At 46.3% G+C, this 26536-nt stretch overlaps 1 protein-coding gene across 1 annotated transcript in view; it reads right to left on the bottom strand.

Annotated features, from left to right (window-relative positions):
* dchs1a (dachsous cadherin-related 1a) overlaps positions 1-26536 on the bottom strand; it is a 241409-nt gene that overhangs the window by 78247 nt on the left and 136626 nt on the right. Inside the window, exons 3-7 of the mRNA XM_052026374.1 lie at positions 15062-15250; positions 12937-13168; positions 6921-7157; positions 4008-5015; positions 2820-3007 (exon numbers count right to left, since the gene is read on the bottom strand). Of these exons, the coding sequence (XP_051882334.1) occupies positions 2820-3007; positions 4008-5015; positions 6921-7157; positions 12937-13168; positions 15062-15250 (1854 nt within the window). The remainder of the gene's footprint in view (positions 1-2819; positions 3008-4007; positions 5016-6920; positions 7158-12936; positions 13169-15061; positions 15251-26536) is intronic.

Here is a 26536-nt window from a genome sequence, read left to right as displayed (position 1 = left end):
GAGAAATGGCAGATGGAGTTCAACCTGGCCAAATGTGAAGTGTTGCACCTTGGGAGATCAAATGTAAAGAGACAGTACAATGTTAATGGCAAGACCTTTGATAGTGATGATGAACAGAGGGATCTTTGGGTCTAAGTCCATAGCTATAGTGGCTATACAGGTTGTTATATTGGGAAAGAAGGCATGTGGCATGCTTGTCTTCATTAGTCGAGGCACTGAGTTCAAGAGTTGGGAAGTTATGTTGCAGTTTTATAAAACGTTAGTTAGGCCGCATCTGGAATATTGCATTCAATTATGGTCGCCTATTACAGGAAGGCTATGGAGGCTCTGGAGAAGGTGCAGAAGAGGTTCACCAGGATGCTGCCTGGATTAGAGGGCATGTGCTATCAGGAGAGGTTCTATAAACTTGGGTTGTTTTCTCTGGAGCAGCGGAGGCTAAGGGGAGATCTGATAGAGGTTTATAAGATTATGAGAGGCATAGATATAGTAGACAGCCGGTATCTTTTTCTCAGGTTTGACATGTATAATACTAGAGGGCATGCATTTAAGGTGAGAGGGGGCAAGTCCAAAGGAGATATGCAAGACAGGTTTTTTTACACAGAGAGTAGTGGGTGCCTGGAATGTGGTGGTGGAGGCAGATACAACAGGTGTTCAAGAGGCTCTTAGATAGTCACATGGATGTGCAGAGAATAGAAGGATATGGACATTTTGTAGGTAGAAGGGATTAGTTTAGTTGGGCATTTGATTACTAATTTAATTAGTTTGGCACAACATTGTGGGCTGAAGGGCCTGATCCTGTTCTATGTTCGACAAAGCCACACTGACTCTCCCTAATCAGTCTTTACCTCCCCCAATGATAGTACATCCTGTCTCTCAGAATCCCCTCCAGTAATCTTCCCAACACTGATGTTAGGCTCACTGCCCTGTCATTCCCTGGCTTGTCCCAGCTGTCCTTCTTAAATAAATGCACAACATTAGCCACCCTCCTCTTCCAGTGCCTTGTCTGTGGCTAAGGAAAATACAAGTATCTCTGCCAGGGCCCTAGCAATTTCTTCCCCTGATTCCCACAACATCCTAGGGTACATGGTCAGGCACTGGCAATTTATCCACCTTTATGTGCCTCAAGACCATCAACACCGATCTTGTAAAGTTGATATGTTTCAGGGCATCTCTTCCCTGAAATCCCTAGCTTCCATGACCATTTCCATGTAAATACAGATGAGAAATATTCATTTAAGACCTCACCCATCTCCTGCGGCTTCACACACTGACGACCACACTGGTCCTTAAGGGGACCTCTTCTCTCCCTAGTTAACCTTTCGCTCTTAATACACTTAAAGAATCTCTGTTAGATCCCATCACAACTCCTCTGTTCCAAGGAAAACAACTCCAGCTTCTCTAGTTTGTCCAAAAAATTAAAGTCCCTCATCCCTGGAATCACATTGGGAAATCATACCGAACCCTCTCCGAAGCATCACATCTTTCCCACAGAGCTCCACCTAGAACTGGACACATTCTCCAGTGGTGGGCAGACCAGTGATTGTAAAGGTCCATTGTGACTTCTTTGCTCTTGTACTCTGTGTGTCTATTTGTAAAGCCCAAAGTCCACTTCTCAACCTCTCCTTTTCCTTTCAACAAACCCTGCACAGGTACGCCTATCTCTTTGTTTTAAAACTGTGCCCTCTAATTTATGTTGTCTTCTTATTCTTGCTATCAAAATGTAACACTCCACATTTCTTTGTGTTAAGTTTCATTAGCCATGTATTATCTACACTACAGACTCTTCAGCCAGTTTGGCTTTTATGCAATATAATTGAATTTTAACCTTTAATGTCACACTCATTTATACTCTCAGTTTTAGTGACAGTTCACACTGTGTCACGCTCACAGTGTTACAGTTAACTGTCACAAATGGTGCCACACCAGCATCACAGTCAGACTGTCCCGTGCCTTGCTCAGTGTCACACCCATTCTCACTCACTGTGTCCTGTTCAGACCCACATTCACTGTGTCCTGTTCACACCCATGCTCACTGTATCACACTGACACCTGAGAAAGAAAAAAGCCAGCAGACTTTGAGACCAAGTCTTCGAAAAACCTAATTAAAATCCTGGAGAACAAAATTATTCTGGTGAAGTGAGAGAGTTAACCTCAAGGAAGCAAATGAGGATTGACATGACCAATCTTGCACAGTTTATTTCTGCAAAAGTTCCCAGGTCAAGGATCAGATGACCAAATAAATATGTGCCAAGCTGGCTGGTTTTACTGCAGTTTTTACTTTTAAGTCCCAGAGATGGAATCTTGGCAACTGCCATGTTTATCAGGACCCAGCTGTGTTGATTGCAGAGGATCCCGAGATTTTGTGTGCTGAAATATGTTTGTCTCCCAATGATGTAGCGACTTTAGAAAGCATCGAATGAAACTTCCCTCTCTTCTTTGGTCAGCTCAAAATCCTCCACAGTGTAAAATAGGAACTGCTTATGGGGTCTTCGTCCAAAATTACACATCTGGACCCCCACAAATGTTGGGTCCCCTCACCCCCAAATCCAGAATTCCCTCAACCATAAACAGTGGAATCATTTTACCCCCAAACCCTGGGAAGCCTCATCCCCAAATGGCGGGACTGTGTAACCCAAAAACAGTCTGAGCTCACACCTCAATCTGTAGGATTCAGCTCTCTCCTGGTTGTGAAGCCTTAACATCTGGCCCAGGGTCAACATTTCTGATTTTGCCTGGGACATTTACCAACCAAGGTGCTCAGAACCTCATGAACTGGGCAGAGTGCCTGACGTTCTGAAGGTTGGAGTGACTGGCTTTACCTGAAGAACAAGCTCCTCTCCCACTGGCATGTTGGTGAAGATGGGGGCATTGTCATTCTCATCCAAGACCATCACATAGACAGATCCGGTGACGCTGCGTGGGGGTGAACCGCCATCCTGAACTACCACCGTCAGCTGGTAGCTGGCCTGAACCTCCCGGTCAAAGGTCACCACAGAACTCATCTCACCTGGAAGAAGAGTGAAAGGAGAAGACATCTACTTCAAAAATGACCTGAATCTGACAGAATTCCATCACTGGGTCGAGGGCTCACAACACCTGGGGCCAAGCACCAACCCCAGTCCCACTCCAGTCCCATCTTCAGCTTTACCATTCCAGGATTCACCACTCTCAGTGAGAAGAAATTCCTATCTGACTCAGTTTTACAAGATCACACCTGATCTTATAATTATATCCCTGACTCTCCCACACTGGAAACATCTCAACATCTCCCCTGTTGCCACCGCAGGATCTTAGAAGTTTCGATATATCACCCCTCATTCTTCTAATGTAGATGTAACTTTTTTAGTCATTCATGATAGGACATCCCTTTCATCCCAAGAATCAGCCTTGTGAATCTGCTTCCAACACTAGAATATTGTTTCTAAAAAGACCGAAGCTGGTCTCACCAGCACCCTGTACTTTGTAACAATACTTCTCTATTTCTAAACTCCAACACTCCTTAATTCCCACCTGCTAACCTTTTGTGTTTCATGCACAAGAACCTTGATTCCTCTGTACTCATAGAAGCATGGAGTCACACAGCACAGAAGTAGGCCCTTCGGTCCACCCTGTCCATGTGAACCATCAGGTACCCATCTACACCAATCCCATTTACCAGCAGTTGGTCTGTAGCCTTCTCTGCCTTGACGATTCAGGTGTTCAACTAGATATTTCTTCAATGTTGTGAGAGTCTCTGCCTCCACCACGCCCTCTGACAGTGCATTCCAGATTCCAACCCCTCCCTCTCTGGCTGAAAAAAACTCTTCCTCAAATCCCTCTAAAGCTCTTCCACCTTACTCTAAATGTCTGCCCTCTATGACCTCTGTATGGGGAAACGCCTCCCACTATCTATGCTGTCTATGCCCCACTCATTTGCTTGCTGTGCTGTTGGGCTCAGTATCAGCACAGGTAGTAAATGATGTAATGGCTGAGGGGTGAGCCCGTGAGTGTGTGGGTGCGATGATTACCAGTCTGTGAATTGATGCGGAAGCTTGTGTGTGCTGGCTGCAGTCTGTAGGTCAGCTTGCTGTTGAGTCCATGATCACGATCTGTGGCCAAGATGCGTCCAATGGTTGATGCTGGTGCCATGTTCTCCTGCACAGTGAAGAAGTACCTGTCCTCACTGAGTTTCGGTGCATTGTCATTCTCGTCGGTGATGCAGATTCTGACCATCGTGGTCCCTGTTTTTGTCTGTTCACCCTCACTGCTGGAAGCCACGACAGTGAGGCTGAAGAGGTCCTTGTTCTCCCGGTCTAGAGCGCTCTTCACAAACAACCATCCACTTTCAGAGACTATTCCAAAATTGGCAGAGTCTTCATCAGGGTGCAAGTGGTAAGTGATATGGCCACCTCTGGTGTCCTGACTTAATGCACGCACCTGGAGAAACCGGCGATTGATAGGAGTCCCTTCCTTGACCTCAACCCGATAGGTCAAAGTGTCAAAGATCGGGGCAGTATCGCTCTCATCCTGCACGTGAAGGACAAGAGTGAATGTTGAGCTGAGCTGTGGAGCACCACTGTCCTTGGCCACAATCTTCAAGTCATAGCGAGGTACCATCTCGTAGCTCAAGGATCCAATCAGACGGAGCTTTCCAGAAGTTCGATCGATGCTGAAGGTTCTCTCTGAGCCTGAGATGAGATCAAACTGTACTTGGCCATTGGCTCCACTGTCCTGGTCCTCTGCACTGGCCGTGTAGATGACAGAACCAATCTCCGTGTTTTCTGGCACAAGAATAGACTCGGAGGAGGTTGGAAATGTTGGCGTGTTGTCATTGACGTCAGAGACAGTGATCTTGACCTTGGTGCCACTGTAGGCAGGCGGAGAGCCACTGTGAGCCTGGACATCCAATATTACAACTGGATGAGACTCATGATCCAGTGGGGTGTTGGCCCTAATCACTCCTGAGCTGAGATCGATCGCAAAGTAGCCATTGGGGTCTCCAGATGAAATCGTGTAAAAGACGGAGTCAGAATGACCTGCACTCACAGAGAGAAATGGCAGTCAGTTTAAAACAGGCTAAGGAGGCTGAAAGTCTTCACCTCTGTACCACTGTCTCCTTACACTGTACTCAATGTCACCAGCTCCTCTGGAACCCCAGCCTCTCCACATTCCAGTAAATTTGTCCACACCCATGCCCAGGGCTTCACATCCTTCTTAAGGACAGGGGCAAAGTTGGACACAATCCCTCACTAGGGCCCAACTCATAGTTTATTGAGAGATAGGGATCACTTCACAGATTTTGTGGGGTCTTTTGTTACATACCACAGAACATAGAACCATAGAACACTACAGCACAGAAAACAGGCCATTCAGCCCTTCTAGTCTGTGCCAAAACATTATTCCACTAGTCCCATTTACCTGCACCCAGTCCATAACCCTCCAGACCTCTCCCGTCCATGTATCTATCCAATTTATTCTAAAAACTTAAGAGTGAGCCCGCATTTACTACATCAGATGGCAGCTCATTCCACACTCCCACCACTCTCTGAGTGAAGAAGTTCCCCCTAATGTTCCCCCTAAACCTTTCCCCTTTCACCCTAAAGCCATGTCCTCTCGTACTTATCTCTCCTAATCTAGGTGGAAAGAGCCTACTCACATTTACTCTGTCTATACCCCTCATAACTTTGTAAACCTCTATCAAATCTCCCCTCATTCTTCTACGCTCCAAGGAATAAAGTCCTAACCTGTTCAATTTTTCCCTGTAACTCAACTCCTAAGACCTGGCAACATTCCAGTAAATCTTCTCTGCACTCTTTCAATCTTACACATATCCTTCCTATAGTTAGGTGACCAGAACTGCACACAATACTCCAAATTTGGCCTCACCAATGTCTTATACAACCTCACCATAACATCCCAACTCCTATACTCAATACTTTGATTTATGAATGCCAGGATGCCAAAAGCTTTCTTTACAACCCTGTCTACCTGTGACGCCACTTTCAGGGAATTATGTATCTGAACTCCCAGATCCCTTTGTTCCTCTGCACTCCTCAGTACCCTACCATTTACTGTGTATGTCCTACCTTGATTTGACCTTCCAAAATGCAACACCTCACACTTGTCTGCATTAAATTCCATCTGCCATTTTCTGGCCCATTTTTCCAGTTGGTTCAGATCCCTCTGCAAGCTTTGAAAGCCTTCCTCGCTGTCCACTATGTCTCCAATCTTAGTGTCATCAGCAAACTTGCTGATCCAATTTACCACATTATCATCTAGATCATTGATATAGACAACAAACAACAATGGTCCCAGCACAGATCCCTGAGGCACACTACTAGTCACAGGCCTCCAGTCTGAGAAACAATCATCCACTACCACTCTGTCTTCTCCCACACAGCCAATTTCGAATCCGGTTTACAACCTCTTCATGGATACCTCATGTCTGAACCTTCTGAACTAACCTCGTCAAAGGCCTTACTAAAGTCCATGCAGACAACATCCACTGCCTTTCCTTCATCTACTTTCTTAGTAACCTCCTCAAAAAACTCTACAAGATTCATTAAACATGATCTACCACGCACAAAGCTAAGCTGACTATCCTTAATCAGCCCTTGGCTGTCCAAATACTTGTATATCTGATCTCTCAGACCACCTTCCAATAATGTACCTGCTACTGATACCTCTCTGCCTTTCCCTTATTACACATTCCCATTCCTTTTTGTTACTTTTCCTTGGTTGCAGGTTTATCTGCTTAAGATGTAATATTATTAAGTCTCTGAGAAGCCAACCCTTTCAACCTTCTGAACATTTCTAGTAGAACTAATTTTACTTCAGATTTCCAGAATCCACTATTGTTTCTATCAGGGTTTCGGTCTGTGTATGAACCCAGCTCCCAGTAACGGTTCACCCCAGGGTCCGGTTTCAAAGCTGTGGCTCACCTGGAGAGTTTAAAGCCCGAACACGGCCAATTGGGGAGCCACTCCTCGTGTCCTCCAGCACTGTAAAGAAGTACTGAGCTTGCTCAAAGAGCGGTGGTGAGATCGAACCTGATACGATGCTGATGTTCACAACAGCGTTGACCAGAGACGAGAGACCACCTGCATCCTGGGCGGAGATGACCAAATGCTGCACTGAGTCCCCTCCAGAGCGCAGTGAAGATGCAAGTGAAACAACTCCTGTGAGAGAAATTCACGGCACAGAGCAGATAGTGAGCAGTGCATGAGCAACTCATCATCCTTGACCAGGTGAGCAGCTTTGAGACGAGCCCAAACCCCTCACCTCACCCGAGACCAGTGGTGACCAGGGCCCAAGTCAGTGGCAACTAGAGGTTGCAGAAGAGGTTTACCAGGATGCTGCCTGGAACAGAGGGTATGAACTATAAGGAGAGGTTGGACAAACTTGGGTTGTTTTCTCTGAAGCGTTGGAGACTGAGGGGAGACCTGACAGAAGTTTATAAAATTATAAGAGGTGTTGATAGGGTAGATAGAATCTTTTTCCCAGGGTAAAAATGTCTACTACTAGAGGAGATGCATTTAAGGTGAGAGAGGGAAAGTTTAAAGGAGATGTGCGGGGCAGGTTTTTTTTTTACACAGAGTGCTGGGTGCCTGGAATGTGCTGCTGTGGGAAGTGGTAGAAGCAGATGATACTGGCATTTAAAAAACTTTTAGATTCATGAACAAGCAGGGAATGGATATGGATCATGTGCAGGCAGAAGAGATTTAGTTTAATTTGGCATTGTGTTTGGCACAGACATTGTGGGCTGAAGGGCCTGTTCCTGTGCTGTAACATTTTATACGATTGTCTTTTAAATGTTGTTATTGTATCTGCCTCAACCACTTTTTCTGGCAGCTTGTTCCATGTACACATCACCTTCTGCATGAAGAAGTTGCCCCTCGGGTCCCTTTTAAATCTTTCCCCTCTCACCTTAAACCGATGCCTTTTAGTTTTTGGTTCTCTTTCCCTGGGAAAGAGACTGCGGGCATTCACCCTGTCTATGGTCCTCATGATTTTATACATCTCAATAAGGTCACCCCTCAGTCTCCTACATTCCAAGGAATAAAGTCCCAGCCTGCCCAACCTCTCCCTATTACTCAGGTCCTCAAGTCCTGGCAACATTCTCGTAAATTCCTTTGTACTCCTTCCAGCTTTAACTCCTTCCAGTTGGTAAGGTTAATGTTCTAGACCATGTTGATATCAAGAGGGAGGATGTGTCGGAGCTGTTAGAGAATATTAGGGCAGATAAGTCCCCAGGGCCTGAGGGAATATTCCCCAGGCTGCTCCGCGAGGAAAGGGAGGAGATTGCTGAACCTTTGGTTAGGATCTTTGAGTCCTCGTTGTCCACAGGAATGGTACCGGAGGATTGGAGGGTGGCAAATGTTGTCCCCTTATTCAAAAAACGTAGTAGGGATAGTCCAGGAAATTATAGACCATTGAGCCTAATGTCTGTGGTGGGCAAGCTGTTAGAAAGGATTCTTAGGGATAGGATCTATGGGCATTGGGAGAATCAAGGTCTGATCAGGGACAGCCAGCATGGCTTTGTGAAGGGCAGATCATGTCTCACAAGCCTGATAGTGTTCTTTGAGGAGGTGACCAGGAAGATTGATGAGGGTAGTGCAGTAGATGTGGTCTACATGGATTTTAGTAAGGCATTTGACAAGGTTCAACAGGTGGGAGCTGGTCCCATAGAATATCAATATCCCAGTGAAGAGATTAAGATGACAATGAGGAAATCCATTCGCCCAGTAATGGTAGTGGTCCAGAGCTCAGGATCTCAACAGACGTAGAGACACAATTGCTCACAGCTTTAAAAAAATACTTCCAGAGTCTCTGCTGGCTGTTGATGGAGTAACAGCTATTTGCTGCTGCTCTCACTGTATCTAACCTTTTCAACCTGACTTGAAATTCTTCCTTTTCACCTTTGGTAGTAAATTTAAATGTGATTTTATTTTACTATGAATACAAGGGGTGCTAAGGCCATGAAAACCACTAAGGAAGATGTTCCTCCTGTAACTTTAGAAGCTATTTTCGAGCAGCTTCAACATGGTAGGCTTCTTCAGAAGGTCAGTGACACGACCATTCTATGTTTCTGTGAGTCTCAGCCTCTGCACTGCCTCCAATGAGGCTGTGCAGAGAAACTTTACTGAATTGATTCCTGAGATTAGAGGATTGTCACGAGGAACAATTGGGTAGTTTTGACCTGTATCATCTGGAGCTTAGAAAAATGACGGGACATCTTATTGGAAGGTATATACTCTGAGGATGATTGACAGGATGTTTCCATTGCGACAATTCAGGAATGGGAGCAGTATCTTAGGAAAAAGTATTTTCTAAAGTATTATACAAATTTTAGCATCGGGACATCACTGGCATGACCAGCATTTATTGCCCATCTCTAATTTCCCTTAAGGAAATGATGGTGAGCCACTTTCTTGAACTGCTGCAGTCCTTCTGGTGAAAGTGCTCCCACAGTGCTGTTGGGGAGGGATTTTCAGGGTTTAGACCTAGTGACGATGAAGAACCACTGATATATTTCCAAGTTAAGGGACAAGGAATTACAGGCATGTTTAGCAAATTGAATCCAAAACCATCTTGGTTATAGGAGGCAGAGGGTAATAGCGGATGGGTACTTTCCTGACTGGAGGGCTATAACCAGTGGTGTACCATAGGGATTGGTGCTGAGACCTTTGTTTACAATACATATAAATTACTTGCTTGAAAATGTAGGTGGACAGATTAGTAAGTTTGCAGATGCCACAAAAATTGGTAGAGTCATAGATAGCAAAGAAGGTTGTCCAAGGATACCAAGGGACATAGATCAGCTGCAAAGTTGGGTGGAGCAGTGGCATTGGAATTTAATCCGGATGTGTGAGTTAATGCGTTTTGAGTTAAATTCTTATAGGACATGGAGAGTGAACGGCAGGGACTTTGGGGTGCAAGTTAATAGCTCCCTGGAAGTGATGACACAGGTGGATAGGGTAGTGAAAAAGGCATCTGGTATGCTTGCTTTATAGGCTGAGGCATTGAGTATGAAAGATGGAACATTATGTTGTAGTTGTACAAAACATTGGTTAGACCATGCTTAAGAGTACTGTGGACAGTTCTGGTCACCACACGAGAGGATGTGGTAGCAATAGAGACAGTGCAGAAGATATTCACCAGAATGTTGCCTAGAATGGAGGGTTGGAGTTATAAAGGATAGATGAGGTTTATTCTCAGTGGAATGTAGGAGACTGAGGGATCACCACCTCTCATTCTTCTAAATTTCGTCAGATAAAAACTGCTGGAAGAACTCAGCAGGCTGAGCAGCATCAGTGGAGGCAAAGTGAGAGTCGATGTTTCGGGTCTGCACTTTGCTCCAGATTCCAGCATCTGCAGTCTTTTGTGTCTTCCTTCTAAAGTCCATATACTGGCCCACCTTACTCAACCTTTCTTCATACTTCAACCTTTCACCCCAGGAATCACCAGAGCACTTTCTTTCCACAGCCTCCTGTGCAAGCTCATCCTCCCCCAAATATACATCATCAGCATACTTGGTGACAGGACACTTGGTCTCTTCATCAAGTCATGAACATAGATTATAAATAGCTGAGTCCCCAGCACTGATCTGTGGTTCCTCACTAGATACTGACTACCTCTCTGAAAATGACCTGTTTACCACAACTGGCAGGACTCTTGGCAGTGTGGAGGATCAGAGGGATCTTGGGGTCCAAGTCCATAGGACACTCAAAGCGGCTGCGCAGGTTGACTCTGTGGTTAAGAAGGCATATGGTGTATTGTCCTTCATCAATCGGGGAATTGAATTTAAGAGCCGTGAGGTATTGTTGCAGCTATATAGGTCCCTGGTCAGACCCCACTTGGAGTATTGTGCTCAGTTCTGGTCGCCTCACTACAGGAAAGATATGGAAGCCATAGAGAGGGTACAGAGGAGATTTACAAAGATGCTACCTGGAATGCGGAGCATGCCTTATGAAAGCAGGTTGAGGGAACTCAGCCTTTTCTCCTTGGAGAGACAGAGGATGAGGGGGGACCTGATAGAGGTGTATAAGATGATGAGAGGTATTGATCGTGTAGATAGTCAGAGGCTTTTCCCCAGGGCTGAATTGGTGGCCACAAGAGGACATAGGTTTAAGGTGCTGGGGAGTAGATATAGAGGAGATGTCAAGGGTAAGTTTTTTACTCAGAGAGTGGTGAGTGCGTGGAATGGGCTGCCGGCAATGGTGGTGGAGGCAGATACGATAGGGTCTTTCAAGAGACTGTTAGATAGGTAAATGGAGCTGAGTAAAATAGAGGGCTATGGGTAAGCCTAGTAATTTCTAGTGTAGGGACATGTTCGGCACAGCTTTGTGGGCCAAAGGGTCTGAATTGTGCTGTAATATGTTCTAACTTTCTGCTTTTGGTTAATAAGCCAACCCCCAATTCCATGTCAAAATATTACCCCAACCTTGTGGTATTATCCTGGATGGTATTACAGCTTTGTGGGAGCCTCACCTACCAAGGCAGGTGGAGAGCATTGCATCATGTAGTCCTGACTGGCCCTTTTAAGAAGACAATGAGGAGAAATGTCTTCTCTCGGGGGTTATGAACCTTTGGAATTGTCTACCTCACAGAGCTGCAGGTGGTGAATCATTGAATCTAATCAAGGCTGAGTTAGACTTTGAGCAGAATCAAAGATTATGGGGATCAGCCAGGACGGTGGAACTGTAGCCAATGATCGGAAGAACTGTGATCTAATGGAACAGTAGATGATGTTGGAGGGGCTGAATGACTGACTCTTGCTCCTCCTACATTCTAACATATCCTGGTCCATTCAGGCAGATTGGTGGAGTTTGTGACCAGGGATCTCAACTAATAGTGGTTACAAGCTCATACTTCCTGATATATTTTTAAAAGCTTTAATCTGCTACAGGAAGAGGAAGAGGAAGAGGGAGATGTGACCAACAATTAACTGTATGTACAGCATGCACTCTCAGTTGTGTGTGTCTGACCCACAACTCAGCTCCTCTGCCCTAGACCACAGCCAAGACATTGCGGAACTTCACTCAACTGCTTTGTAACCGAGTTAAATGCCTTTTATGGACAGAGTCGCAGCAGCAAGAGACAAAGTGCTGCTGTCCACTACTACTGCCTCTGGGTAGGGTAGGATGCACTGAGTTACCCAGCTACCTGATGTCCCTGGCTGGGAGGAGCAGTGGGTGCAAGGGTTACCTTTACCTGCTTTCCTTTGGTCTCTGGGAAAAGTGGCCATCCATAATCCTGAATGATCCAAAGTTAAACTTTCCTGACGCACCCTAACAGTTCATTGGAGATCCAGGAGTTCTGGCTCTCTGGGAAGCAGAGGCCTGGATAAATTTTCTAAGACACAGTCTTCAGCTGTGTGAGGCAATGATTCCACCTGGTATCTCTGCACTCTCTACTGATGTCAGGAAGTGAACTGCAATAGCACTGCATCAGATTCCCAGGCTGGAGACTATCGTCAACATCTTGTTCACAATAGACTGGGAACTTTCCTGAATTCTGAGCAAAACAATGAGCTGGTCGCAGCTGCCCTAAGGAGGCCGGGATTTTAGGCAGGAAATTCTCACAGTGCAGGAAACTACTCGATGAACACAATGAAATTTGTCAAGGGAACTCCTGAGAAAGAATCACTCTGAGCTCACACCAATGGAGCATGCCAAGTGAGCTGCAATTTATAGACCAGGCAGCAAATGGCACAACTCCCAATTCCAGTCTGTGATCCTTGTGTTAGGTACCCCAGGGATCAGCTGTGGACCGGATCATGGGGGATATCCCTGGATTTACCAATTAGCTGAAGGAAGGGGGACTGCAGGCAGGGGGCAGCACACTGTCGTTGTCAGAACGCCAGGCTGACTAGGCCAAATGACCCAGTCTTGCAACAAACCTATTGACCAGCAGATCCGATCCTGGTTCAGGGACACACATCGCACAAACACTTACCCGTGTCTCTGTTGAGGGTGAACAGGGGAGGCAAGTTGCCTGCGATGATGCGATAGGTCAGCTTCCCATTTCTCCCTCCATCCTTGTCGTAAGCAAAGACCCTGAGCACCACTGTTCCAGGTAGACTCTGCGTGCTCAGACTGGCTGCATATTGCACAGGGTAGAACACTGGCCTGTTGTCATTGATATCATCCAGATAAACTTTCACATAGGCCATGGAGTTCAGTCCACCCTAGAGAGAGTGAGAAGCACAGTGAACATCCAATGTGATGAACTCAACAATCCCCGAGAAACCTCTCCTTCCTCTGACCACTCAGCATCGCCAGGGACTGGACAGACTGGAGGAACGTAGGAGGCTGATAACATTCCCTCCTGGATGTTGCCAAGGCAAAACCCCAGCATTTCTGTGGAGAGCAGAGCAGTCTGCATGGATTCAGGGGCACCGTGTGGAAAGGTCTGACCTGGTGAGTGGAGCATCCCGAGGTAACGAGTTAAGCCCCTCTTCACACCTCACCGGACCTGTCTAGCAGGCCTTTTCCTTTGAGTTAGCAGAGGGCCAATCCCGAGGTCCCAGCAACTTGAAACTGCTGGATCTGGTTGTCAGTCAGGATTTAAGGGTACTGAGCACTTGGAGGCATATCTGGAACTTGCTGCCAGAGAGGGTGTAGAATCAAACACAATCACTGTGTTTCAGGGACATTTTGATTGACACCTAAATAGGCAGGGCATAGAAGGAGACAGACCAAATGCTGGCAGATGGGATTAGTGTGGATGGGCAAAGAGGACGGCATGGAGACAGTGGGCTGAAGGGCCTGTTTCTGTGCTGTACCATTCTGTCACTCCAGGCCTCAGATACCTGACTGGATCGGTTGCCCTGGATTATTGGAGATTAATTCCTACCAGCTGCAGTTTTAAAAATGAAAAAATGGAATGGAATAAAGAGCTGGTATAAAAGCCTCCTGGTGACCATAATCATGGAGTAGGTTTATATAGGTCAGCACAACATCAAGGGCTGAAGGGCCTGTGCTGTGCTGTACTGTTCTATGTTCTATTGGATTGGGGTTAAATGCCATCTAGTTCAATACTGTCACTGAGGGAAGGAAACCAGTTCCTACCTGCTCTGGCTTTGCACAGTTTCAGACCATCAACATGGTCAGATAGAACATAGAACATAGAAAAACTACAGCACAATTCAGGCCCTTTGGCCCACAAAGCTGTGCCAAACATGTCCCTACACTAGAAATTACTAGGCTTACCCATAACCCTCCATTTTACTCAGCTCCATATACCGATCCTTGTAATCAGCATCCTCGTAAATCTCCCCTGCACCCTCTCTATAGTTTCCACATCTTTCCTGTAAATACCTTCCAAATTGTCCCCTGCACCCTCTCTATAGTTTCCACATCTTTCCTCTTAAATACCTTCCAAATTGTCGCTCCCTATTGGTCACAGCTCAAGGGCAGTGTGGGACGGCAGCAGTATCCACATCCAATCAATGCATGAAAAAAAATTTCAGTTACAGCTCCCTCTGCACTGTCCTATTTACAAGGTAGGAACAGCACAGAATCATAGACCTGCTACAGCACAGAAGAAGGTGATTTAGTCTGTCACGTCCATATCAGCTCCATGTAAGGGTAATCCCAGTCCCACTCCCGCACCCTCTCCCCTCAGTCCTGCAAGTTCTCTCCTTTCTGATTCTTATCCAGTGCACATGCATGGGTGTTAGGAAACATGGCTGAGAATTAGAGCAGAAAAGGTTCAGATAAAGAGCAAGGTCTTGTCACCAGTAATCTGTTTGGTACAGGTTAAAGTATCATCCAACATAGGGAGAGAAAGTACCATTGCATCCTTTACATCTATAGAAGAGAACAGATAGATCTTTTGTCTGGAATCCCCTTAAAAGTTGTACCAACCAACAATGTAATGCACCCTTGGTACTGCCTTTCTCTCTGTGTTGTCCATCCCACAGCGCAGTATTCCCTCAGCACTTTGGGAATATATATCACAAATTTTGAACCCATGACCTTCTGATTCAGGAGTGAGTGGGTGCTGTCCACAGCCAGATCTGCGATCACTATATCTACATCATTGTATGGTCTGAGGCTCAGAGGTTGAAGTTTCTTACCCCATCGACTGCAGTCACCGTAAATTCATAGTGGTCGGGCTCCTCGTCCCTGTCCAAGGTTCCTGAGGTGCAAATTTGACCTGTGTGTTGGTCAATGGTGAACTGAGTGGGTGGTAAGCTGCCAATCCCAGATCCAATGGAATAAGTAATGCTTCCAAAACTTCCACTGTCAGCATCTGTGGCAGAGATCTGTGGAGAGGAAATGATTGAGAATGTGAGGGTCTCAAATGTACAATAGGAAATTGATTGGACCTCAACCCTTGGGCTCTTGCTTCGTAAGCAGAAGTATGTCCACCATCTGGTGGTACTGTAGGATTTAGCCCAACAGTTGCTGTGCACCATCTTACATAATCTTACACCAGTTTTTGAAAAGATGACACTTTATGGTAAGCTAACCCTAACTCTAAGGCCTAAAGAACAAGATCAGAGGATGCATAGTCAGGGTTTGTTCTTTGGCTTCAGGGTAGAAAACAGAGTAGGTGTAAAGGGCAGTTGTTGTCAGTGTGGGAATGATTCCCCAAGGATCAGCGCTGGGACCACTGCTCCCACTGGGAATGGTTTCCCAAGGATCAGCACTGGGACCACTGCTCCCACTGGGAGTGGTTCCCCGAGGATCAGCCCTGGGACCATTGCTCCCACTGGGAATGGTTCCCCAAAGATCAACACTGGGACCACTGTTCCCACTGTGAATGGTTCCCCAAGGATCAGCGCTGGGACCACTGTTCACACCGTGTGGTGTCACCAAAGCCCTTGTATACTGATGTGCTGGATGTAGAGCCCTTTCACCCCACCAGCCTCCACATCCAGCACATCATTCAGCAGTCACATCTTCCCCTCTCCACCTCTTTCTACTTTCTGCAGGGATCCCTGTTCTGCTGATCTCTCCCCACCCACCCCTCCCTGATCCCCGGCACTTTCCCTTGCAACTATAGGAGGCTTAACATCTGTCCCTACACCTCCTCCCTCACCACCATCAAGGGACCTGAACAGCCCTTCCAGGTGAGGAAGAGATTCACATTCACCTCCTCCAACCTTGTCTACTTCATTCAATGCTTCCAATGTGGCCTCCTCTATATCGGCGAGACCATGTGGACTAGGCGACCATTTTGCCGAGCACCCACGCTTTGTCCGCAATGGCTACCCTGAGCTCTCTGTTGCCAGCCATTTCAACTCTCCTTCCTCGTCCCACACCGACCTGTCCGTCCTCAGCCTTTCCCACTGCCAGGGTGAGGCCAAACCCAAACTAGAAGAACAGCACCTCATATTCCACCTGGGGAGTCTACAACCCAATGGTATGAACATTGAATTTTCCAATTTCAGGTAACCCACTCCCGCTGTGTTCTTTTCCCACTCCAACTGGTCCACCCACTTCCAGCTGCCCACCATCCTCCCTTATCTGGTCACATTTTATCACCTTCCTTACTTATCAGATTCCGGTATCTGCAGCCCCTTGTGTCTCCAGTCATCACCTTCCAGCCTCCATCTCCACCTCCATCCATCATCCCTCCTTCACCTGGCCTCATCTATCACCTGCCAGCCCTTGCTTCACCCCTCCCTCTCACCTCTCTATACTGGCCATCTCCCATCTACACTCTCGGTCCTGACGCAGGGTCTCAACCCGAAACATCAGCTATCCCACTGCCTCCACAGATGCTTCTTGACCCACTAAGTTCCTCCAGCAGTTTCTTGTTTGGTCCTGTATAACTGTAGTAAGAAACCCTTGCTCCTGTACTCAAAACCTCTTGCTCTGAAGGTCAACATACGATCTGCTTGCTGCACCTACAGGTTAGCTTTCAGTGACTGGTATACAAGATCGTCCAATCCCTTGATAGGGTGGTAAAGAAGGCATATGGCTTGCTTGCCTTTATTAGTTGAGGCACTGAGTTCAAGAGTCAAGAAGTTATGTTGCAGCTTTATAAAACTCTGGTTAGGCCGCATCTGGAGTATTGCATTCAATTCTGGTCGCCCCGTTATGGGAAGGTTGTGGAGGCTTTGGAGAGGGTGCAGAAGAGGTTTACCAGGATGTTGCCTGGATTAGAGGAGAGGTTGGGCAACCTTGGGTGTTTTCTCTGGAGTGGCAGAGGCTGAGGGGAGACTTGATAGAAGTTTATAAGATTACAAGAGGCATAGATAGAGTTGACAGCCAGTATCTTTTTCCCAGGGTCAAAATGTCTAATACCAGAGAGCATGCATTTAAGGTGAGAGGGGGTAAGTTCAAAGGAGGTGTGCAGACCAAGTTTTTTTTACACAGAGCAGTGGGTGCCTGGAATGTGTTGCCAGGGGCGGTGATGAAGGCAGATACGATAGACGGGTTTAAGAGGTTCTCAGATAGTCACATGGATATGCAGGGAATGGAGGGATACGGACATGGTGTAGGCAGAAGGAACTAGTTTAGTTAGGGATTTAGTTACTAGTTTAATTTGGCACAACATGGTGGGCCAAAGGGCCTGTTCCTGCGCTGCACTGTTCTGTTCTATCCCAGTTATACTGCATTTGCCATGCATTTGCCTGATCACTTACTGTAACTTGTCTAAATTGCCTTGAATGACCCTCTCTCAGAACTCACAATTCCACCCTGTTTTGTGCTTTGGCAAACTCAGTTCTCTCATCCAAATCATTGATGTATATTGTAAACAGCTGGGGACAAGTATTGGTCCATGTGGTACAACACCCCACAGAAGACCCACATCCTTGTTTCCTGTCTCTTAATTCTGTTTCAATCCATGCCAGTATATTATCCCCAACCCCATGTGCTTTAAGTTTGCACACTAACCTCCTGTGTGGGACTTGTCCACCTAAACACGCTGACCTCCTGTGTGGGACTTTTTCTCAAAGGCTTTCTGAAAATCTAACTACACCACATCAACTGGTTCACCCTTAGCTTTTCTACCAGTTGCATCCTCAAAAAAAAGCCAGTTGGTTTGTCAGACACAATTCCCTTTCATAACTCCACGTTGACTTTGTCTAATCCTGTTGATATTTTCTAACTGCCCTGTTGTCTCATCTTTTATCACAGGCTTGGGTGTGTTTCCCACAACTGAAGTTGGGCTAACTGTCTGTACTTCCCTCCCTCCCTTTCCAACAGTGTAACATTTTCCAGCATCCAATCTACAGGAACTATTCCATAACCTGTTTGTGCAGATGGAGCCAGGTAGGGAAAGGGGAAATGGGGAAGGTCAAGGCAGAGGCTGGAAGGTGATGTGGAATCAGATAATCAAAGGGAGGGGTGACGGGCAGGTGGAACCAGATGGGGGAGGGGAATTAATCTAGGTAACGGAGGTGGGGGTTGGAAAAGGTGAACAAAACGAGAGAGATGCTGGGTGGATCAGAAAAAGATGTAAAGGAGCACAGGGGCTGTGGGTTACGTGAAATTGGAAAATTCAGTGTTCATACCACTGGGGTCAGTGTGGGAATGGGAAGGGGAGTTAAACTGACACGTAACGGAAGCTCAAGATGGTCATTGCGTACAGAGCACAGACTGTCCTCAAAATGGTGGCTTAGTCTATGACTGGTCTCACTGATGTAGCAGAGGCCACATCAAGACTACCAAAGGCAAAAGACAAGGCTGGAGAAGGTGAGGTGAATCGCTGCCTCACCTGGAAGGGCTGTTTAGGCCACTGGATGGTGGTGAGGGAGAAGGAGCCGTGACAGGTTACACCTCTAACTACTTAATTATAGTAAGCCATCTTTACTCTTGGACTCAAATCCTGCAACAATATATCATTTGCTTTCGTCACTACCTGCTGCATCTGGCTGTTGGTCTTCAGTGACCAATGTACAAGGACACCTAGGTCCCTTTGAACATCAACATTTCCCAATCTCTCATTTAACAAAGACTGCTTTACTGTAAATAAGCGCCCATTTTCCCACATTGAACTGCATCTACCACATTGCTGGCCCTTCCCTCAGCTTTTCTACCTCCTCTTGAAACATCCTTCCATCCTCATCACTACCCATGTTCCCATTTAATTTCTTGTTAGATGAGGAATGACAGAAGGAGGCTGGTAAACATAAACACCAGCAGGGACTGGTTAGGCTGAGTGACCCATTTCGATTCAACTTGTCTCAGATTCAATGTTACAGAGATGGGGAGGGTTGGAAGGCTGGAGGAGATTACAGTGGGTATGAGGGGAATACAGAGGGAGGGCTGGAGGAAGATATAGAGATTAGAGGAAGGTTTAGAGATATAAGACAAATTTGCTTCACTACATTTAATGGCATTAAAATAACATGTATTTAACATGTATGTAACCCTGACACTACTTTTAAAAATGCCATAGAGCTTGCAAACTGCAATTGCCAGGTTTCTCCACGTAATAACTGAACTGGGTTAGGTTTAGGGAGCACTCTGCAGCTGACCTACTGTCTGATCTCACAACTGCCAGCAGTTTACCAAGCAGGTACGACCTTTGACACGATCCTTAAAAAAACATATACACCATATATTCAGCACTCTGCCAGTTACTATGGAGTGATGTTGCTTCAAGAATGGCTGCTGCAAAGATGGGAAAAGGAAGGAAATGGTTTTGAAGGGAGTCAAAGGGTCAGGTTGGTATCGAACCGTGTACACTGAAAGCAAGATTGCATGGAGACTCTGCAGGGTTACGGACGGGCACTCTTGGCAGGAGGTTGCTGGGGGTTTCTGTACGAAGTAGTACTTCATTAGTGTATTCTGAGGACATCTGCAAGACAAACCCTCTTGCCGGCTCTGCCTGCTCCTGTGGGCTGAAGAAAAGGTCGATGAGGTGTCCTGTACTGGAGCAGGGTGTTTCAGTGACCTCCCTAATGCACCAGATTGCCAGACCCTGAGATATGGCAGATCAGCAGCAGCAACCTGAGAGTTCTTGAGGGAAACTAAGAGTGACTGTGCCCTGACCCTGAAACTGACCCTGACCCTGACCCTGAAACTGACCCACTTGCTCAAAATAGGATATGAGGAAGAGGGGAAAAGGAGTTTGATTTTGGGGAGATGTGGCAGGGGTGACAGGTATTGGGATTGGTTTATTATTGTCACTTGTACCAAGGTGCAGTGAAAAACTTGTCTTACAAACCGATCGTACAGGTCAATTCATTACACAGTGCAGTTACATTGAGTTAGTACAGAGTGCATTGATGTAGTACAGGTAAAAACAATAACAGTACAGAGTAAAGTGTCACAGCTACAGAGAAAGTGCAGTGCAATAAGATGCAAGGTCACAACAAGGTAGATCGTGAGGTCATAGTCCATCTCATTGTTTAAGGGAACCGTTCAATAGTCTTATCACAGTGGGGTAGAAGCTGTCCTTAAGTCTGGTGTTATGTGCCTTCAGGCTCCTGTATCTTCCACCCAATGGAAGAGGAGAGAAGAGAGAATGTCCTGGGTGGGTGGGGTCTTTGATTATGCTGGCTGCTTCACCAAGACAGCGAGAGGTCCAAGGAGGGGAGGCTGGTGTCCGTAATGCGCTGGGCCGTGTCCACAACTCTCTGCAGTTTCTTGTGGTCCTGGGCAGAGCAGTTGCTGTACCAAGCCGTGATACATCCAGATAGGATGCTTCCTATGGTGCATCTGTAAAAGCTGGTGAGAGTCAAAGGGGACAAACCAAATTTCTTTAGCCTCCTGAGGAAGTAGAGGCGCTGGTGAGCTTTCTTGGCCATGGCTTCTCCGTGATTTGACCAGGACAGGCTGTTGGTGATGTTCATTCCCAGGAACTTGAAGCTCTCAACTCACTTGACCTCAGCACCATTGATGTAGACAGGTGCATGTACACCACCCCCTTTCCTGAAGTCAATGACCAGCTCTTTTGTTTTGTTGACATTGAGGGAAAGGTTGTTGTCATGACACCATTCCACTAAGCTCTCTATCTCCTTCCTGTATTCCAACTCATCGCTGTTTGAGATACGGCCTACAACGGTGGTATCATCTGCAAACTTGTAGATGGAGTTAGAGCAGAATCTGGCCACACAGTCATAAGTGTGTAGGGAGTAGAGTAGAGGGCTGAGGACTCAGCCCTGTGCGGCACCAGTGTTGAGAATAATCGTGCCGGAGGTATTGCTGCCTCTCCTCACTGATTGCGGTCTGTTTGTTAGAAAGTCAAGGATCCAGTTACAGAGGGAGGTGTTGAGACAGGTATGTGGTGTGGGGTGGGGCAGGGGTGACAGGTAGGTGGTGTGGGGTGGGGCAGGGGTGACAGGTAGGTGGTGTGGGGTGGGGCAGGGGTGACAGGTAGGTCGTGTGGGGTGGGGCAGGGGTGACAGGTAGGTGGTGTGGGGTGGGGCAGGGGTGACAGGTAGGTCGTGTGGGGTGGGGCAGGGGTGACAGGTAGGTGGTGTGGGTTAGTGGGAGTGGGATTGAGGGGACTGTGGGACTGAGGGATGCATTGCCATCTGCTTGGGCTGCAATACTGCCTCAGACTCTTGGTCTGCTCCAGCTGATTGGATTTGAAACAGATTGTGTCATGGTACAGTGCAGCCTTGATGTGGGGTCGCAGCACAAGAGATGCAGGTATTGCGCCCACTCACTGAATCTGCACTGGTGCGAAAAGATGAGAAACATAGAGGCAAGTGGAGGTCTTTCCCAATCCTGCCACTTGCAGCCGTATGTGGACTCAGAAACTGCCAGATCATCACAAGAGCTTCAGCAAAAGTCCAAATGCTGCCAACTCAGTTTAAGAAGCATGTAATGTTTGTTTAATCAAATTACAACTGAGCTATTTCCCAGAAAAATACACAAACACAGCCTTAAATTCTTGATTTTTTGGACACACAAAAGAATTCAGCTGCCCTCTCAACTCAAAGAGTGTTAAAGACAATATTTGCCTTGAGTTTCATGTGCGGTAACTCTCCATGTGAGATTCTCGCATTCAGTGCACACCGCAACTAAGGGGTAAAGCAACATTTTTCTTTTTTTTAGAATCATATTTCAGGACCTGGTCATCACTGGTAAGTGCAGCATTTATTGCCCATCCCTCATTGCCTTTGAGAAGATGGGGGTTATCCACCACCTTGAACCAATGAAGCCCTTCTGGTGAACATATGGCCACTGTGTTGAGGATTTCCAGGACTTACACCCAGTGATGATGAATTATTGGTGATATTTTTCCATGTCAAACTACACAACTTGGAAGGGACCTGCATATGGTGATGTTACCATGACCTGCTGCCTTGTCCTTCTTGCTCACAGAGGTTGCAGGTGTGGGAGGGGCTGTCAGAGTAACCTGGCCGTGTATTTTGTAGATGGCACACACTGCAGTGCTATGTGCTGGTGGTGGAGAAAGCAGATGAGAGAATCATAAACATTTATGGCACAAAAGGAGACCATTCTGTCTATCACTTCCATGCTAGCCCAACTGGACTGTAGGTTAATCACACTCTCCAGATGTAGGCCATAGGTGGTGAACTAGGTATCAAAGTGACAACGTTCCTGATGTTCCTTGATGATTGTGGAATCCGAGTTAATCGTTAAGCCATTTGGTGAGTAACTGACTACCAGACATCCAGCCTCTGAAGGTGTTTATGTAGCTGGTCCAGTTAAGTTTCTGGTCAATGGTGACCCTCAGGTGGAAAACTAAGTGATAGTAGTTCCATTGAACATGAAAAATAGGTGGTTAGAATTTCTCTTGCTGCAGATGGACATGTATGGCTCTGTTGAGGGACAAATGTTACTTGCCACTTCTCAGCATAGGCCTGGATGTTGACCAGCTCTTGCTGTATGCAGGTATGGGCTGCTTCATTTGCAAATGGAAGTGAACATTGAGTATCCTTCAGCAGTCACACTTCCTACCTCATGGATGGAAAGTTATTTCATGAAGCAGCTGAAGATGGTTGGGCCTGGGAGAATGCTCTGAGAATCTCTTGTAATAATGTCCTAGGGCTGGGTTGAATGACCTCCAACAACTGCATGTAAAATTGGTAAACTGGTAAATTGGTTTATTATTGTCACATGTACTGAGGTACAGTGAAAAACTTGTCTGGCATACCGTTCATACAGATCAATTCATTACACAGTGCACTGAGGTAGGTACAGGGTAAAACAATCAAACAATAATCAAAACAATATTAATAATTCATATGATAATGTGGTAAACTAGAGCAGCAAATTTGCAGATGACACCAAGATTGGGAACATAGTGGACAGTGAGGAAGGCTATCAAAGCTTGCAAAGTGATCTTGACCAGCTGGGAGTATGGGCTGAAAAATGGCAGATGGAATTTAATGCAGACAAGTGTGAGGTGATGCACTTTGAGAGGATAAACCAGGGTAAGACTTGCACAGTGACTTGCACAATTACAGATCCATAATTCCTTGAAAGTGGCATCACAGGTAGATAGGGTCGTAAAGAGCTTTTGGCACATTGGCCTTCATAAATCAGGGCACTGAGTACAGGAGTTGGGATGTTACGTTGAAGTTGTACAAGACAATGGTGAGGCCGGATTTAGAATATTGTGTGCAGTTCTGGTCACCTACCTACAGAAAAGATGTCAATAAGCTTGAACAAGTGCAGAGAAAATTTACAAGGCTGTTTCCAGGACTAGAGGACCTGAGTTATAGGGAAAAGTTGAACAGGTTAGGACTTTATTCCCTGGAGCGCAGGAGAATGAGGGAGATCTTATAGAGATATACAAAATTATGAGGCGGAAAGATAGGGTGAATGGTTTCAGTCCTTTTTCCCTCAGATTTGGTGAGACTAGAACTAGAGGACATAGCTTTAGTGTGAAAGGTGAAATATATAAAAGGGAATCAGAGGGAAACTACTTCACTCAGAGGGTGGTGCAAGTGTGGAACGAGCTGCCAGCGAAAGTGGTAGATGCGGGTTCAATTGTAACATTTAAGAGAAGATTGGATAGGAGTGGTTTGGAGGGATATGGTCCAGGTGCAGGTAGATGGGACTAAGAAGAATATCAGGTCGGCATGGACTAGATGGACCCAAGGGCCTGTTTCTGTGCTGTAGTACTCTCTGACTCAATAACTCTATAACAGAATGCAGAATAAAGTGTTACAGTTACAGAGAAAGTGCAGTGCAGGTAGACAATAAGGTGCAATGTCATAACGAGGTAGATTGTGAGGTCAAGATTCCATCTATTCGAAAAAAGTTAAATCTATCTGTTCCCCTTATTCAAAAAAGGTAGTAGGGATAGTCCAAGGAATTATAGACCAGTGAGCCTTACATCTGTGGCGGGCAAGCTGTTGGAAAGGATTCTTAGAGATAGGATCTATGGGTATTTAGAGAATCAGGGTCTGATCAGGGACAGCCAGCATGGCTTTGTGCCTGATAGTGTTCTTTGAGGAGGTGACCAGACAGATTGATGAGGGTTGTGCAGTAGATGTGGTCTACATGGACTTTAGTAAGGCATTTGACAAGGTTCCACATGGTAGGCTTCTTTAGAAGGTCAGAGGGCATGGGATCCAGGGAAGCTTGGCCATGTGGATCCAGAATTGGCTTGCCTGTAGAAAGCAGAGGATTGTGGTGGAAGGAGTGCATTCAGATTGGAGGGCTGTGACTAATGGTGTCCCACAAGGATCGGTTCTGGGACCTGTGATGGTTATTAATGACTTGGATGAGGGGGTAGAGGGGTGGGTTGGCAAGTTTGCAGATGACACAAAGGTTGGTGGTGTTGTGGATAGTGTGGAGGATGGTTGAAAATTGCAGAGAGACATTGATAGGATGCAGAGCTGGGCTGACAAGTGGCAGATGGAGTTCAATCCGGAGAAGTGTGAGGTGGTACACTTTGGAAGGACAAACTCCAAGGCAGAGTACAAAGTCAATGGCAGGATTCTTGGTAGTGTGGAGGAGCAGAGAGATCTGGGGGTTCATATCCACAGATCCCTGAAATTAGTCTCACAATTGGATAGGGTAGTTAAGAAAGCTTACGGGGTATTAGCTTTCATAAGTCAAGGGATTGAGTTTAAGAGCCGCGAGGTAATGATGCAGCTCTACAAAACTCTGGTTAGATCACACTTGGAGTACTGTGTCCAGTTCTGGTTGCCTCATTATAGGAAGGATGTGGAGGCGTTGGAAAGGATGCAGAGGAGATTTACCAGGATGCTGCCTGGTTTAGAGAGTATGCATTATGAGGAGAGACTAAGGGAGCTCGGGCTTTACTCTTTGGAGAGAAGGAGGATGAGAGGAGACATGATAGAGGTATACAAAATATTAAGAGGAATAGATAGAGTGGACAGCCAGCGCCTCTTTCCCAGGGCACCAATGCTCAATACAAGAAGGCATGGCTTTAAAGTAATGGGTGGGAAGTTCAAGGGAGGTATCAGAGGAAGGTTTTTTACCCAGAAAGTGGTTGGGGCATGGAATGCGTTGCCTGGGGAGGTGGTGGAGCAGGCACATTGGTCCAATTCAAGAGATTACTAGATAAGCATATGGAGGAATTTAAAATAGAGGGATATGTGGGAGGAAAGGGTTAGATAGTTTTAGGCGAGGTTTAAAGGTCGGCACAACATTGTGGGCCGAAGGGCCTGTATTGTGCTGTACTGTTGTATGTACTATGTTTTATCTATTGTACTAGGGGACCGTTCAATAATCTTATAACAGTGGGATAGAAGCTGTCCTTGAGCCTGGTGGTACCACTTTCAGGCTTTTGTATCGTCTGCCCAATGTGAGGGGGAGAAGAGAGAATGTCCAGGGTGGGTGGGATCCTTGATTATGCTGGCTGCTTTACCAAGGCATCAGGAGGTATAGACAGAACCCATGGAGAGGAGGCTGGTTTCTGTGGTCCTGAGCAGTGTCCACAACCCTCTGCAGTTTCTAGCAGTCATGGGCAGAGCAGTTGCCATACCAAGCCGTGATGCACCCAGATAGGATGCTTTCTATGGTGTGTCTATAAAAATTGGGTCAAAGGGAACATGCCAAATTTCTTTGGCCTCCTGAGGAAGTAGAGGCACTGTTGAGCTTTCTTGGCTGTGGCGTCTACGTGGTTGGACCAGGACAGGCTAGGTAGTCAGGAAGAAAGATAAGGTTGATCTTCGAGTTAAGATCTCACATTGGGAGAGGAATGACTTCAACAGTAGGGGAAACTCTTTCACAAAGAGGGTGGTAGGTATGTGGAACGACCTGCCAGAGGAAGCTGTGGAGTTGGCTATTATCACAATGTTTAAAAGGCATTTAGACAGGGACGTGGATGCCCGGACGGAAAATGCCACCAGCTCTGTTATAAGGAGGTCCAATGTTAACCTGAGGATCATTACCTTATCTTCTGTCTGGGGACATTGCAGCCTTCAGGACTCTATGAAATTCAATAACTTCAAGTAATATATTCTCTCTGTCTCAGCGTTTGCCAGTTCTGTTGTAGGGCATCCATCTATGAGGTTGGCTCAGTTTTGCTCTCTCCACTTACACAGCAGGATTGCTGGGCATTTTGCACAGCTCAGCATTCTGCAGCTTTTACATTCTGTTGTTTGTGTTCCCTCTTTCTCTCAAACGTTCCTCATTAACCTCTCAACCAGATGTTATCTACAACATCACCACAGCAATTCTGGCCTCTCACTATT

The sequence above is a fragment of the Pristis pectinata genome, chromosome 11 (assembly GCF_009764475.1).
Source record: "Pristis pectinata isolate sPriPec2 chromosome 11, sPriPec2.1.pri, whole genome shotgun sequence".
In the NCBI taxonomy this organism is placed as follows: Eukaryota; Metazoa; Chordata; class Chondrichthyes; order Rhinopristiformes; family Pristidae; genus Pristis; species Pristis pectinata.
The sequence above is the reverse complement of the archived record's forward strand: the minus strand, read 5'-3'. Positions and strand labels throughout refer to the sequence as shown.